The following is a 17,015-nucleotide window of genomic DNA, read 5'->3' on the forward strand; positions in this document are numbered from 1 at the left end:
TGATCGTGCTTGTTTCTTTTAAATGGTAAGTAGTGGGCATTCAGCCAATATAAACTGTAAATTGCATATTATAAAATGTCATATAAAACAGTAAAATATAACCAAGCGCTTTCAGGCTGCTTTTATGCAATGGTCTAATGTCAGATTACTACAAATCACGCTCGATAAGAATTTGTGACAGTCCCAATGAAACCTGGCAATGCTAAACAATATCGGCAAAATGACATGCAAACTGAAACAGTCTAACACTAAGAAATACTGGTGCCGAAAATAACTACTCACAGCTTGCATGATCTGTATTCAGACATCGGCTGCGTTGGCACAGTATTTGACGCTATCACTGTCTTAAGAAGATATCAATTGTTAGCCTTAGGTTTAACTTTGGGGTGGGGTGGGGTAGATGGAGTATCAGAGATACATGGCAGCTTATAGGAGACACATGTGCATAAACAACTGTAGAAAGGTTTCCATGCGCACTATAAAATGTAAAAAATTATTTGATAATAGTTTTAATTTATTGTTCTGCTTTTTTGCTCTGACTGTGGACCGCTTATCGTAATCATTGACAATCAATCTAAATTATTGTTTTTTTCTCTAGGAATACAATAAATTATTCTAGTGGAGCTCTACGGTGAAATCATGTCATATACTTCCAAATAAATGTTATGGTGCTGTAATAAAACGAATAAACGTCAGACAAGGGAACTTCAACATGTTATGATGTACTTGATTATTAGTTTTCTTCAGTGTTCCGTACTTCATTTCATTTTGACATATTGTGTACAATCTACAGATAGTAAAATAAATGTCAATTTTAATAAAATTATATTTCTTTGCCTTCCGCCACTTTTCATCCTTTGAAAGTTTACAAATTACAGTAATGATACATACAGTTAATGGTCGTCAACAAAGGCAGGATGCCGCAATATTCGAGTTTTAAATAGACGTTGTTAACTTATATTTGTGTATTTCTCCATTCGATACACATTACAATAAGAACACTGTATATGTCCCGGTAAGCACACCGTATGTGTACCCTTTTCCGGTTTAATCTAATAGGCGAGCTAGGCGGCCGTCTAGGGCGACAATAATTGGTGGTGGGTGAGAGGCGTCTCAAAAGAAGTACACTGTCAGGTTACTCATTTATTATCATCAAATATGTAAAATAAATAATGAAATGAAACTATTATCAGGCTCAATGTATATTAATGATAATGAACAGTTTATAATAAACGATGCCCTTAAAGTGTGGAGGGGTGGGGGTACAAGATGGAATGTTCGCTAGGGCGCAAAATAACCTTGCAACGGCCCTGTATGTTCTACAGCTAATAACCTGGATATCTTAGGTCAATTCGCAGGTTCAAACGTTTGAGATTCACCTAAGATCAGGTGAATACCATAGGCTTTTCAAGTGCGAACACTTCAGAAAATCTGCTTAACCAAATCAGAATGTTTACTCAAGTAAAAATATTTATGTTCAACTAGCTGATAAGGTTTAGCACCCTTGGAAATGGGACAGTTAAGCATCCCCATTTTTGTAATTATACTGTGCATGCATTTCGTGTATGCTGACGTCTAATTTACACTGCACGGTAATAGTTTCACGTTTAATGAATTTAAAATAATTGTTTGCCAACATATTGAAGTTTGATAATATTTTGAAGCTAGTTTTCATAAATTTCGAACTGCATTAATGCTTAAAATAAAAATTATTACAAATATGATATCACAGTTTCCCTTAGCGCCGCCAACCTGATGCAAACGCCTGACGAGCTGAAGATAAACTGTGATGAAGAATCCTCTTAATTTTAAAAATAATAACATTAATCAATTTTAATAATTGCATTTTATAAGAAATCTTTCAGTATTATTTTCAGTAACTAACATTCCACCTTGAATTAGTTTCCAAGAAGGAAATTAGCTACAGCTGTAGTCAACATTGTTTCTCAGTTGGAACATCCTTGGTCTTTTCTATCAAGTGGATGATGAAGCGTTTGATGTTATTCATCCTGATTGAGAGCTTCATATATAATCTCATTTGTTCACATGACACATTATGGCGGACGCCGCAGAAAGAAATTTGCAGTAAGAACTATGTCGGCGTATTCTGTCAAAACATGTATGGTGTATTACTTTGGAGACGAATCACCAGTTTCATTAAATTGATGTTTACTTCTATATCCAATTTCAGAGGCTATTTCCCTAACTAGACAGAAATAGCCCAACGATACTCCAATTTAATATGGAAATGGAAGCGGAACGAGACAAAGTCACAATCTAAAACCAGTCAGCCTTTTCTGTCTCAACATATATGCGGCACTCTGCAGTTAGCGAGTCACCAAATCCTTGATATTGACATATATTCCAACAACTGTTTCCAATGTTGTTTCTTCCAAGTGACTAAAATGACTGAAAATGTTCCATTAGCAGTGTTTCGTTGTGTGCCAGTTCATTAGATGACGATGCGTTTCAAAATTATTTTGCTACATTGATTGAACAACAGCGCCACTACACAATGACGTCACCGATACACACACGAAGGCTGATGGCTTAGTGTGATGTTATTACTGGTCCTTAAAAATGTAGACCATTGGTAAATATGGATGACAATACGTGTTAAATTCGATATAATTCCAAAATTTATTTTTTTATGTTTGGCATAGCTTATAACAAATATGTTTATCTCATCCGGCTTCCACGGTCTAAAAAAATGGTTGCTAAAACCGTTCTTGACAGCGTGATTTGCCTCCATGAAGTGTAACTTTCGTTAGTATTTATTGTCAGTTTTACATACTGTTAAAGAAACACATTGCAGAACAAACGTTGGATATTTTTTTGTCATTAACGAATTATAACACAAATTTTAAGTGAGTATTGAATACGCCACTAATTTTGTTTTCCATTCAGTGATTGAAGTGGCCACAATATAAGCATTGGCGTAGCAATGGGAAACTCCTATTCCAAGATATCCTAGAAAAACCTCGGACGGTAATCATGACCAATTTGAACTGCCATCAAGCCCATGGTGTTAGTAGGTCACACTATCTTCATAATGCCACAATTAATAGATGACGTATCATCACTGTCAGCAACACAAGCAGTATCTGCAGACAATTGAAACAGATGATTTCTTCAAGTTTATCATTATAAAATGCAGGAATGACCTTACAAATTAACAGTGCTGTTATTTTATTGATTGTTGAAACGCCTTCGAGTGTTATTTACAAGATATGTGATGTTATAAAACTTCCACCAAAAACTTACCAATTCGGGAAGTATTACTATGATTACCCCAGTCTCGTTTTAGACAGTCAAAGTTATTCAACTCAAATGGTAATGCGACGAGGATGGTCCAAGTGATTTGGTTATTTTACCTCCTCTGCCCCCCTCAGTCAATGCGCTTTACGAAGAATGATTACCTGCGTGACTTCATAGAAACACATATCAATTTCCATCAAATTAGGTGAGAATACACGTCTGTTTCAACCTCGTGATGCTTTTTATGTTGAGAAAATGTTGAGAAAATAAATGATCAGAAGAAACTCTACCTTACCACTAGATGAGGAAGCTAAGGGTGGTTATTTATTCATGTGTATGTGAATGTGCTTGTACTCAAAGTATGTACCGTCGAAAGGACAATGATAATAATCATATAGTTTGCTCTCTCTCTCTCTCTCTCTCTCTCTCTCTCAAACCGCTCAGGTTGGTTCGAACGCCCACCTCTGATGTGGGAGGTCGTGGGTTCGAAACCCGACCGAGTCACACCAAAGACTTATAAAAACGATACTAACAGCCGCCTCGCTAGGCGCTCAGCACTAAGAAGTTAGTGTCATGACTGGAAGGCCTGGTGTCAGGATAATGTGACTGGGTTGGACATCATGCTACTTGTCCGTAGCATTTTGCCCCATTGCTAGACATCACTATAAACTGCCACACTGCTGACACAGTAGCGATATGACTGACAAATTTTTAAAGCTACATTAAATATCCAAATCACACAACCACATACTCTCTCTCTCTCTCTCTCTCTCTCTCTCTCTCTCTCTCTCTTTCACACACACACACACACACACACACACACACACATTCGCAAACACACCACCACCAATGACAAATCGATAAATGATTCTGACTTCAGAAACTTGTCTGATGTTTACGACTCTGTCACCCCAGTTAACAATAAAAAATATCAGCAATATAATGTTTGTACTCAATACATTCTATCACTGTCATGAAACAGTTTATATTAATTATTATTTTCATTCGGTTTAGGTAATAGCAAAAACCGAAATTTGTTCTATATCTCTTGTAACAAAGTGAAATTTTCAGATGTCATTGTGACATATAGCAACTTTAAATTGATGTATCCGAATACGCACTGGGTGAGGTCCGTGACATGTTTAGGGACGCTAGTATTTTGGTGCATCTGATTGGGACTTGATTGACTATTACTGAGGTTCCGTTTGATAACTATGTCAGGCAAAACTGAGTGAAAATTAGATTTTGTTTATCAAAAGGCCAAAGGTTCAAATAATTCAGAAGCAACTTTTGTACTTGTTTAAATATTTGTCATAAGTCGAAGCTTTGCAGAGATCTGTATATTAAAAAGCGGCAAAATATATAATTTACCACATCCTGGAAAGGCGTGTGTTACTGATGGCGGTTAGATGAACCTGAGTTCCAATTTAGTATGTCACTGGTTTGGCTTCGTGTTTCCCATGCGACGTCTTGTATTTTAAAAATATCTTGCACCGTAAAATCAGGCAGTTCATGCTTTTTAGTACGAGGTGAAAAGGTCTTGCCTTCAAGGGTGTGTAAGACCCTCGCAACGATTGTTCAAGGGATGTGTAGTTGAGAGTCTACGAGAAACACTTATCAAGGAGTGTAAAGCGACGGGTTTGCTCGAGAGAAAAGAGAGCGAACCTCAGAGTAGAAAGACGCTGTCTTAATGTCATACATAATTTTTCTTTGATATGAGTCTTAAAATAAGTATGTGAACTGAATTTTCTTAAAAGTAATGGAATTGTGTTTTCTAAGAATTGATTATTATTGTGTTTGTTTGAGGCTTTATGCCAATGAACTGTTAGCTAGCAATGGTGTCGTTAAGATAAGAAATGAATGTCGTTTAATTTGTTCGTTTAACTACGATGTGAGTTATTTTAACCTACAGTTTATTAGCATGTGAGCGGCATTGTGGGCTGGACGGTATTTATGGATCAGTCGTGCATGTGTCCGACATTTAGTAAAATAGTGATTAAAAGTTAACGCTGCAGGGGCTTCATTGTCATTAAGCGGGAGCAGGCTATCAAGCAATTAGTAATGGTAACTAGTTCTACTGGAGAAATAAATTAATCCCAGTGTACTATGTTAAGTGTCTGAGGTTAGAAACAAAATCGAGTGTATGAAGACAATTACAGCATTGTTGTACTGAATGCAGGGTTATGAACTGAAACCAATTAGTTATTTGGCTATGAACACATGCCAAAACACTCACTCCATTTCGTGATGAAATGTGCCGTATATATGTAAAGGGAACTGCTAACTGCATTTTAATTCTTTGAATTAATTTATTTGTATGGTAGAGTTACATCCTACAATTGGTCTTGTACAATTTTATTTTGCTTATCTAATTTAATAAATTGTTATTCGGGGGTTGCTCTGTTCTGTATGTCTATATATCGGCTGAAATCTTCATTTATTCCACCCATTAATTTGAAATTTTAATATTCGCTTAATCCGCGATATAACACCGTGGTCGATCATCCTCCAGACATCGATAACCACAACGAAACGCCAAGACATATTCAGACAAGGAAAATGGTATTTATTTCTTCACAAGTTCAAAAGCAAATACTTTGCTTCTTGTCAGAATCGGTAAAGAGTTACGAAATCGATGCAAACAAATAACCAATTTAAAGAACTTCTCGCTTAGAAATTGAATCAGTAATACATCTCTCTCTCTCTCTCTCTCTCTCTCTCTCATATAATCGGATACCGTGCTGCATGTGTTTTGTACTCTGATATCTGATTTTGGTGTGGTCATTTTAACTACACCGTGATATGCCCTTATCGTTAGTGATAAGGTATTTTTAGTGTTTTATCTATGTTCGTAATTATGTGTACGCCTGCTATCGTTTAATAAGTTTGATGTTCATATGTTATACAGGGACCGCCATCCTTTATTTATAATTCTCTTTATAATTACATATCGCTCTCCAACACTGAGCAGTAGACTTTACATAGTAAAGGCTAATGTTGTCTGTGAACAGAATGTTGTAATGTGTTGCTGACAAATGTATAAATGAGGTCACAATTACATATCTCCTCCGCAGACGATTAAAGATAACAAAACGAAAACATAAAGACGAGTGCCGATTTTAAAAAAAAGAAAGATTTTAAGAACCTTAGACGATATTGTGAAATAGAGACAGAGGAAAAAGAACATATTGTTTCTGTATCTATCTCTGTCTACTTACCAGACGTCATGACGTACAACAATAGTATGACCATCATAGCTGTCATCGACCTGAAGGTTCAAATAAAAAAAGTTAGCTGTATTTGCCGAAAGGTGTTACACTATTCAAGGCTAGCATAGCACGAAACGTCTAACACAATTCAAGGCTGGCATAACATGAAACACGTCAACTCTAAAAGAAAGTAATGGAATAATGCCTTGTTCTCTATGATATATATGTATTTTTAATCAAAGTTGTGATTGCCGAGATTGATATGATTCTTGTATCGGTCTGGAAACCTCAAAATAATAACGCACCTTTATATCTCTACATATTTGTTGGTGTTGTAAACCATTAGCATGACATTCAATAGTAAATATGTCGAGGATTGTATATTTGTTAGTCAGCCAGAGGTATACCGGAACATTCCTAGACCGCTCAGGCTAAAGAACAACACAGTGTCCTCTACTAGAATTTGGATTTAGCTCTTCACCACACTAGACGGCAAGAGATTGTATTGATATAGAAACATGTTTGTAGTACGTAGCTTTAGCACGGTATCACACTTTATCTGCGTTCTGCAAGTATTATGTAAGACCTGGACCTGAAGAAAAGAGCCAGGATGGTCAATTATCTATTAGTGTTTGAACGTCAGATGACATTATAAACTGTTTTAAAAAGCAAACAAACTTCATAGTAAGTGCATTGTGCATTAAGTGCCTCTAAATACAAACTGCCTTGCAAAATCCATATTGTTGTATCAGAAACAGGTAACCACAAATATATCTATTTCACAAAGATGTAAACATTACACGTAAAAAGACCGTAGCTTCCATCCTACCAAGATTGTTTACAACTCAATTATTGAAATTTCGTTTGACCTTCATATCAGACGACCCACTGAAACAACCTTGTACAAGTGTGGTATTTGGTTTTGGCTGTGAAATCGTTATGTGTAAAGTCTGAAAACTGTAATGTTACTTGGTGTACATGTGATAATACTCTATGTTGTACTGTGTATTTTTAACCTTGTAGTCAGTTATCTGGCCTGTTATTAGCAATATATTTACCGTGCGTTGACAAACAAATTGTACTAACAAGCACCGGTTCTTTTAGGAAAGTTTACCTCTGAAATCTAGAAGCAACACACATACAAACATACCCAGTACACGTGTTTTGAACATGTACGCATATTTTACTTTACTATTAAAAATTTGGCAGAAATTAGTAAGTTTATATTGTGTTGATTTTTCTCGTTTTGTATGGAGGATCTGATGCTTCCGATTCAGGAAATGCGTAAGGAGCAAACGTCTTTTTAAAGCCTGTGGCAAGAAACTTTATTCTCATAATCTTTTATTCAAATAATATCGTGGATTTGCTCCGTATCAATGGATCTCTTCAGGTTTTGTCTATAACATTTACATATAATTGTGGTGTCTAATCATTTGTATCAGTTCCATTAGAATACAATAATTTGAACACTTCGCTATTGCAAATATTAGACCGTAAGTAATTTCTCATCCACTAATTTCTCCTTAATGGTTAAGATTACGATATTTTGATACTGCTGGCAGATTTATTTGACACATTGACAGATTAACTCCTACTTTGCTTTTCAATCCAATTGTTAAAGCAATTTCTTCTTCTAAGTAGGGGGCACCGAGTGGCCGAGTGGTCTAAAGCGCTCTCCGTTCCGGATCACTGCCATCTCACCTCTGTCTGCGTGCGTTCGAGTCCAAGGCTCGGCTAGCGTGGATACGTGGGAAAGCCTGCCAGTAGCTTCTCGTGGGTCGGTGGTTCTTCCCTGTGTTTTACAGGGTTCTTCCTTCACCAGTTATACTGGCCGCCATGTATAGCCTATCTTGTGCTGAAAAATGGCGTTAATCCCTAGAACAACAACAACAAAAATCTTCTAAGTAGTATGGGCATGATGCTTCTATACTTTGAAGTAACGGTTCCAGTTATTTTACAAATGTATCTTGTGTACGTCAGATGTCAGATGCCGTTGGCAATCCAACAAGGTAGTACATATAACGTGCAAATAAGAGTATAGGTTTAATAAGCAATATATATGTATATGTATGTATAGACTGTTCCGGTGGCCTAGTGGTTAAGGCGTCCGCCTCAGATGCGGAAGTCTTGGGTTCGATCCCCGGCCGAGTCATACCAAAGACTTATAAAATGGTACTAACAGTTGCCTAGGTTGGCACTCAGCATTAAGAGGTTAGTGTTAGGGCTGGTCGGCCTTGTAACTGTCACACTGCAGACATCGTAGTGATTTGACTGAATTATATTTAAAGCTACGTTAAAAATCCAAATCACACGCGCGAAAGTTTTGTTCGAATAAGAGGTTTCTGTAAAAGTATTAATTTGGGTACATTGAAATCACATATTGCTGCAAATATTTGGGTGTATTTGAGTAACATATTGATGTGAAGTATCTACTGTGTTTAAATTGTTTTATTGAGCATAATTAAACGCGCAAGAATCAGCTAAACATGTGAAGTGATCTTTAACAATTAAGAGCAACATGTGATATTGGTCTCACTTAAAAAATATAAAATTTCAACTATTCAAATTCTGGTTTTTGTAAAATTTCAGTTTTCATTGCTTCTGTTTCCAATGGAATTTTATTGTTTTAGATATTTCGCCCTTTTATCTATTTCGTCAATACTTCTTGTACCAGCTAGATACTACTAACTACTTATCGATCATCGTATTATTTTGAGTTTTTTCTTGTTCATCCTCAGTATGCGCCTTGTCAAAACATCCAGAAGTTACCTGCTTTTCTATATTTCGCCTTCTCACTCAGATGTACGTATACATTTATTAATATCACGGCATTGTGCGTATTTAATATCAATGTATAATGTATGAACGCAAAGGTATTCGGGTTTCGCTTTTCCGCGGACAGAGTTTCTCCATGGTGGTTTATTTTCATCTTCATCTGTTTCAAAATACCGAGATCAGTTCGCGAAATGTTGCACGAACAAAGTGCGTGCAGTGAGAAACCAGATTACCTCAAGTTCTCTGGCTGTGGATTTTCACTCACAACCAGGGTACTTAGTGGCGTTGTTTTATCACAGTGCAACGAGTTGTGTCAGGAAACTGTCCACTTTATGGATGGCTTCCTGACCAAAAAAAGCATGTAAGGCAACCTATCTGACAATTGGCTCTGCCCAAACAACACATGCATTGGTTTTGTGTTGAGAAACATATACACCGATAGCCTTTACATACTGCTTCCTGACCTAGAAAAGCATGAAAAGTAAAATACCTTACAGTGGATTCTGCCCATCTGTATCAGGTATTGACTGTATGTTGAAGAAAGCATACCTTAATAACCTGGTCAAATATAAAATAATGTAAGGCAAAATATCTTACAGAGAGATCTGACCAAAACCAAACCAGGTATTTATTATGTGTTGAAAAAGGACATCCACCAATAACCTGTCATTCAGCAATCTTCAGCTATAGAGGTATGCTAAATATAAAATTGTATTCTTTGTGAGAGTCATCGTCGGTCCATATACAGAACCAGATGAAACTGCTACAGATAATATATACCCCAATCTCTTCCTGATATATATATATATATATATATATATATATATATATATATATATATATATATATATATATATATATATATATATATATAGTTCCTATCACGCATATTGCTGAAACATATTTATCTTCAAGTATGCGTTGGAACGCAGTATGCATAACAGTTAATGATTGAAGTATGCATTGAAACACAGTATGCATAACAGCTGATGATCCAAGTATGCACTGGAATGCAGTATGCATATATAATCTATGTTCGGGTTTGGACCGACACAAGGAAATCTCAGTTAAGGGTTTATATTAGTTGTCTCCCCACGAGGCTTGCACGAGTGGGGTACACATATAACATAAACCCGCTAGTGGGATTGCTTTGTTTCGGTCCAAACCCCAACGTAGATTATTTTTCTCACCCAATATTTTCCTTTAAAGTAAAAAGAATTCTTCACTAGTGTTCACGTCCAATGTTTACATACGGCGAATGAATATGAATATGTTAATGAGGGCTGTGGTGTGACTGTTGCGTCAGAAGTACGCAGTTTATACGCGTGAGCAAAAAAAAATAACAACATAAAACGTTGCATAGTAATGAGGTATTATCTCATTTAATATATGGATGTTATGTGAAATTGATAATAATAATTAATATTTATTACAAGAAACTGTTTTATTTTGATCAGTTCCAATTTTAAAAAGTTGTATTGTAAATAATAAAACGATATTGGCTACTCAGCTCTACTGTAGTTATACTCAGTACAAGCTGTAACGATGAGTAACATCTTTCTTTAGGTTATTCATGGGTAATTAGAGATCTGTGTTACTATCGCATATAACTAGTCTTTTTTGGAGTAGGTGAAATAGTGTGTGAGATACCTGTGCTGTCCTTAATATTGATTGTAAAATTACCCCTGTGTATAATAGACCCTCCAAAAACGGACTCTAGCGAATAACCATGTGCTAAACTTTCAAATTCACGGTTTCTTTGAACATTTATTTTTTCTGTATTGGAAATATGGTAAGTGCTACAGCAAAATTTGCTTAAGGATTAATGTGTTGACGAATAAATAATTACTTCTGGCTGGTAATTGCATTATTTGTCATTAAATAGTGTAGGTATATTTTTGATTCAACCGGTTTTTTTTAAAAGAAGTAGTTCTGAGTTCGTGGACACATTGACTGAGACGACTGGTCTGAGATGACTACACTGAGATAAGAAAAGTAAGGTTAGCAAAACAGCAGCTAATGATTCAAGTATGCACTGGAACGCAGTATGCATAACAGCTAATGATTCAAGTACGCATAGGAACGCAGTATGCATAACAGCTAATGATTCTAGTATGCACTGGAATGCATAACAGCTAATGATTCCAGTATGCATTGGAATGCAGTATGTACAGGGACGGATCATCCATTGGGCAAGGTGGGCAACGTGACTAGGGCCCCCGAGGCTCAAAGGGCCTCGTATATTATCGTCTGATTTCACAGGCAGTGTAGCCATGTGCCCCTACGTTGGCTGTGCCCAGGGCCCCCAAAGGCCTTAATTCGGCCCTGAGTATGTGTGAAGGGGAAAATGTTTGTCAATCTATGAAGAACAGGTTAGTTTGAGACCAGAGAACAATTAATTAGATTTATGGACACAGGTGCTTGTTAAATCGCTATACTGAAATAATTTATAAATGTATGGTCGGAGACGGTAGTGAGGCTAATTACACTTTTGCTTATATAACAGCCAGACGGACTATTAGGGACACGGTTAAACTTCGATTTCATAGTGGAACTGTCAAAAATTGAAAATTTCCATAAACCGTTAGTCGCAACGGTGAAGGTCAAATTGACCCCAGATTTGGCGCCTAGTTATAAAGGTCGGTAACTACATTTAATCCTGATTGGTTACGCTAAATAAGGGGCGTGTTTCCCACACTAAATTTCCCTAGTTTTAAACATCACCACATCGAAAATCTAATTAGTCTAAGCTTTGCTGCAAGAGTAAACGTACGTGGACTCCGAGAGGAATTTGAAAGATATTCTCTCTAGCAAAACACTTATCCACGGGACCGGAGGTCTGAAGGTTCAACGGTCACAATTTTGGGGTAAAAGCGAGAAAACGTTGAAAGCACAGGGGAAAATAGCTCTTCTGACGTAACATCAGATGTACCTACACACTGACGCAATCAATTAACTGTGTATCTACATGCTTACATAACCACCTACCCACACAAAGAAAGAGGGCCGAAGGGAGGCGAACCAGTAGAAAGGTTGGAGGGGAGAAAGACAAAGGAAGGAAAGAAGGGGCGAAAGGACAGAGAACAGCTACAGTGAAATTGGAAAGAACCAGACCTAAGCAGGTTATGCAATTGTACAAGGCAATGACTTCAAATGTTCACTCGATCGCATGATGACTAATTCTATCAGTAAAAAAAATCGGCTATTTTTATAAATATATTTGTGTTTTGAAATTCGGTGAAAGATTTATTCCAAAGAATTGTATCTTCCTAATGTATTGTATTATCTCCAGTGTTTATGTAATTGATTAAATTATGATATTTTTCGTACGGGGGCTCGTGTCATTCTGTTCTTTATATCTGCTCAGATCTGTATTTATTCCACCTATAAGTTTACTCGATCCGGGCAATAACACTTAGGGTGATCATCTCCTAGATAACGAGAACCGAATAAAGCGGACACCTTGAAAGAAGGTATAATCCGCCAATCAACCCACACCCCTTGCAAGTGATGGGCGTATCTTTACAGTATGCATAACAGCTAATGATTCAAGTTAGTATTGGAACGCCATATGCATAACAGCTAATGATCCAACTTAGCACTGGAACGCAGTATGCATAACAGCTAATGATTAAAGTATGCACTGTAACGCAGTATGCATAACAGCTAATGATTCAAGTATGCACTGGAACGCATTATGCATAAAAGAAATGATTCAAGTATGCATTGGAACGCATTATGCATGACAGCTAATGATTCATCTATGCATTGGAACGAATTATGCATAACATAAATGATTCAAGTATGCATTGGAACCCAGTATGCATAACAGTTATTGATAAGACTTATACAACTTCATGTTTGATTGGACAATGTACAAGTTATGCATATATTTCTATTAGGTATGGTTGATTAATAATAATGATAATAATAATAATAATGAGGACATTGTATTGCGCCTAATCTTTAGAAGCTCTAAGCGCTTTACAACATTAGACACCACCTATATGATAAAAAACATATATAATGATATGATTACAAAAACAAACACCATGAAATTAGAAAACACAAAAAAACATGCTAAGAAAATTTAAGGTAGGAAACATTATTATGTCTTTAAGTTTGTTCTTGCAGTCGAAATAAGTGAGTTTTGGGAGCACTATTGGATGATATCTCTATGTCTTTGTGTCTAAGTTCAGTGGGCAATTTATTCCACGCTACTGGGCCCTGGTATGCAAAAGAACGCTGTCCATATGACTTTGTTTTCATAGTGGGAATAATGAGTATACGATTGTCAGACGAGGAGCGTAAGTGTCTTGCTGGTGTGTACACGTGGATGAGGTCGGATAGGTATGTTTGGACTGGAGTCCGTCAATGAAACGTAGCACAGAGAACAAATTTTGTGTTTGATTCTGGATCGAATGGATAACTAGTGTAGGGTACAGAGCAGCGGGGAGGTGTGCTCTGATCGTGGTAATCTGAGTATGATCTGAGCAGCTGTGTTTTGAACTTTTTGAAGTTTCTGGAGTAGATATTGAGATGAACCAAACATAACTGAGTTACAATAGTCCAGTCTTGAAAGTACTAATGAACACACAAGTGTTTTAGTGGCATCAACTGAAAGATATTTGCGAATTGAACTGATGCGTCTCAGCTCAAGATATGCAGCCTTGCATATGTTCATGACATGTTGGTGCAATGTGAGAGTACTGTCCAGAGTAACACCTAGGTTTCGTACTGATTGTGTGAATTTAATGTTGGTGTTGCTGATATTTATTGTTTGAGGTAAAGGATGTGAATGAGAAAGTCTTTGTGTTGTAATCAGAATGGCCTCAGTTTTATCATCATTCATCTGCAGCTTGTTACATGTCATCCATGATTTCACACCAGAAATGCACCTCTCTAAACTTGGATGGTAGCATCAACTTCAGTTGGGTGGCTAGATTTGTATATTTGGGTGTCATCAGTGTACAATTGGTGAGACACTGGGTGATGATATATGACACTTGAGAGCGGCTGAGTGTATAGAATGAAGAGAACAGGTCCAAGAATAAACCCATGTGGATCACCACAACATAGATCAACTGGGCTAGAGTGTATTCCATTTGCAGACACAATTTGCGTTTGTTGACCAAGTAGGACTTGAACCACAGTAAGGATGTATCATGAATGCCAAATACATGCTGGAGATGGTGAAGTAATATATCATAGTCTATTGTGTCAAACGCTGCAGACAAATCAAGGAGAGTGAGGACTGTAATCTTTCCGCTATCCAAATCAGAGAGAATGTCATTAACTACTTTTAGAGGAGTAGTTTCGGTACTGTGGCAAGGGCGATATGCAGATATGCAGATTGTACATTGCTAAAAAGACTGTTTGAATTCAGATGAGATACAAACTGGGATAGAACAACCTTTTCTAAGATTTTTTGTATGAATGGGAGATTAGAAACTGGGCGGTAGTTCTTTAAATCGTTACATCTGACACCAATTTCATTTTCATTTACAACGCTTTGCGCATGAATATGTTTAGCGTTTACTTTCTGTTCCATTCTTTGAATACAAATTTTCAAGTGAAGTTTTCAATAACTTTGAATGGTTTGTGTTTTTTGCACAACAAATATTGATCTGGCTAGATATGTTTGGTATGTTTTCTTGGTTTAGGTTAGGCAATCAAAACACTATATTAAGTGACTCGAGTTTTATTTTGGGGTCTGAAGTTTTTTATTTAGATTATAAACTTGAAATTGGCTTTCTTGTGGCAGATATATTAAGCTACTGTTTATTTTTTCACCGTCAAATATAATTCTTTGTTTATTTCTTTCTCCAATGTTGAAATAAGTTTAATATAGCTTCATTTATAATACCTGTGCATCTCTTGTACACTTGATCTCCCGCTTTATTTACTCTTCAGGCTTTTCTATGTTGGATTTTAAAATTATGTTGGATGGCTATTATAGGTTAACTATGACACACTTTGTTCCTCCCTCTAGAAGTATATCAAAAACTATTGGTTGTGCTACACACACACACACACACACACACGCACACACATGCACACACCAACACGCATACTTACACATACACACGCATATATATCAATGCAAAGTAACTTAGCGTCATTATTTCTGAAGTAAACGAAACTTAAAATGAATGTTCTTTGTACATTCTATGATATTCGCTAATATGTATTCAGATTATGTGTGGTCTTGTATGATTTTCAACTACCCCTAAATTGTTCAAGTCTAGAGGTTTCCTGTATTGTCGTGTTCCTCTATATTCTGTAATTAAAAGGCACGCAAAATGATTAACATGGTTTCTACAATATTATTACTACTCTATCCGCATTGTATGGATATTAAAACTGATGCAGACTGTTATTATTTGGGTATGTTCGGCACGTACTAGAACCAAGCCAACACCAATTAAATGCTGATGGTATATCTGATAATGATACAGACAGGATACAGGTCTTTCAAAAATAGTCATTTGGGATAACCGTGAACTTTAGGCTACTCAGTTGATAAACCATGCACAGGTGCTGAGAATGAATACATTCTAATGCAGTGATATAAATCAGATGTCATGAATTATTGTCAAATAACCTGATAACCGATAAAGTTCGGGTTGTAATCAACAACCAGCTGCAACTATTCACTTTTTGGGGGGTATTTGCACTTAATTCAGACCAATGCAGAAAAGACAGCAAACATTTATCCAAAAACAACGGTTCAAAGATTTTATTATCGTGTTCTGACGAAGCTATTCTTGCAACCATTCTTTCCGATTTATATTCTTTCTTCTAAGCTATGATTGCAAAATGGACCGAAATTGTACGGTAGATTTGAAACATAATTGTCAAACGAGATCACGCACAAAAGCAGAGATACTGCATAATCTCGGGTAAATTTCATTAAACATAAGCTCTAGTCTTTCCGCGCCAGCATAACTAACGCCAGCGAGTAAATATGTTCCATCAAAAATTATGCATGCTATTAACCAGGACTTTTGTTAAATAATTATACCATGTGTTTGCTGAACATTTGCACAGATGCAACTCATAATTGCTCTCTCTCTCTCTCTCTCTCTCTCTCTCTCTCTCTCTCTTCAATCTTTCATTTAGATCATTCAGTAAAATTTGAAACAATAATGTCTGTTTGCTGAGGGCATGTTCACACATCGTATTCGGACAGTGATTTCCTATACAAATCCATGCATTCAAATAATTTACATACATGTATACATACAGACATACAGACAGACATACTTAAATATCTGGGGATCTACGCCATGCGAAATTTAAACGATGAAGTTCAGTACAAATAGCATTAATTATTCCTTGTTTCTTGATCACAAGACTGATACATCTGGGACTGCCTAGGTCGAGGATATGGTCGGCTTTATGCATTTTGTAATGGGATCATTCTTTCATGAGGTTATGGTGCTATGTTTATTTTTCCTGTTACCAAAATAAATTTAGTTTATAATATTAAAGTATCTCTTTCAAGTATTAAAATTTAACTAATGCTATCTAGTATGTAACAAATTCATCTGAAGAAAATTTGTAAGTAGAATTGTTACTTTCGAGTTTAAGCTTTGATTGTGTACTGTTCTTGATCGACTGTGTAGCATGAATCTTTTATGCCAAAAATACTTATTGTACAGTCATGATAATTTAGTAGAACCCATCTATGACAAATCCCTCGTTCAGAACACTTACATGAAATGATAACCTCTCGCATGCTACCCACACAACCCCCAGCTTTCCTTAGCT

General features: G+C 36.4%; 1 protein-coding gene and 1 non-coding gene across 2 annotated transcripts in view; one reads left to right on the plus strand and one right to left on the minus strand.

Annotated features, from left to right (window-relative positions):
• Positions 1–17,015, minus strand: part of LOC149799228 (uncharacterized) — a gene marked incomplete at its 3' end in the record, with an annotated part of 135,746 nt that overhangs the window by 70,359 nt on the left and 48,372 nt on the right. The window contains exon 2 of the mRNA XM_089958169.1: positions 6,477–6,526. Within this exon, the coding sequence (XP_089814295.1) occupies positions 6,477–6,522 (46 nt within the window). The remainder of the gene's footprint in view (positions 1–6,476; positions 6,527–17,015) is intronic.
• Positions 8,544–8,619, plus strand: Trnal-cag (transfer RNA leucine (anticodon CAG)). The gene has a single exon. It is a non-coding gene; the product is annotated as a tRNA-Leu (tRNA).

This window comes from Sinohyriopsis cumingii, chromosome 5, assembly GCF_028554795.1.
Source record: "Sinohyriopsis cumingii isolate HCF-2022 chromosome 5, ASM2855479v2, whole genome shotgun sequence".
NCBI classification, from domain to species: Eukaryota; Metazoa; Mollusca; class Bivalvia; order Unionida; family Unionidae; genus Sinohyriopsis; species Sinohyriopsis cumingii.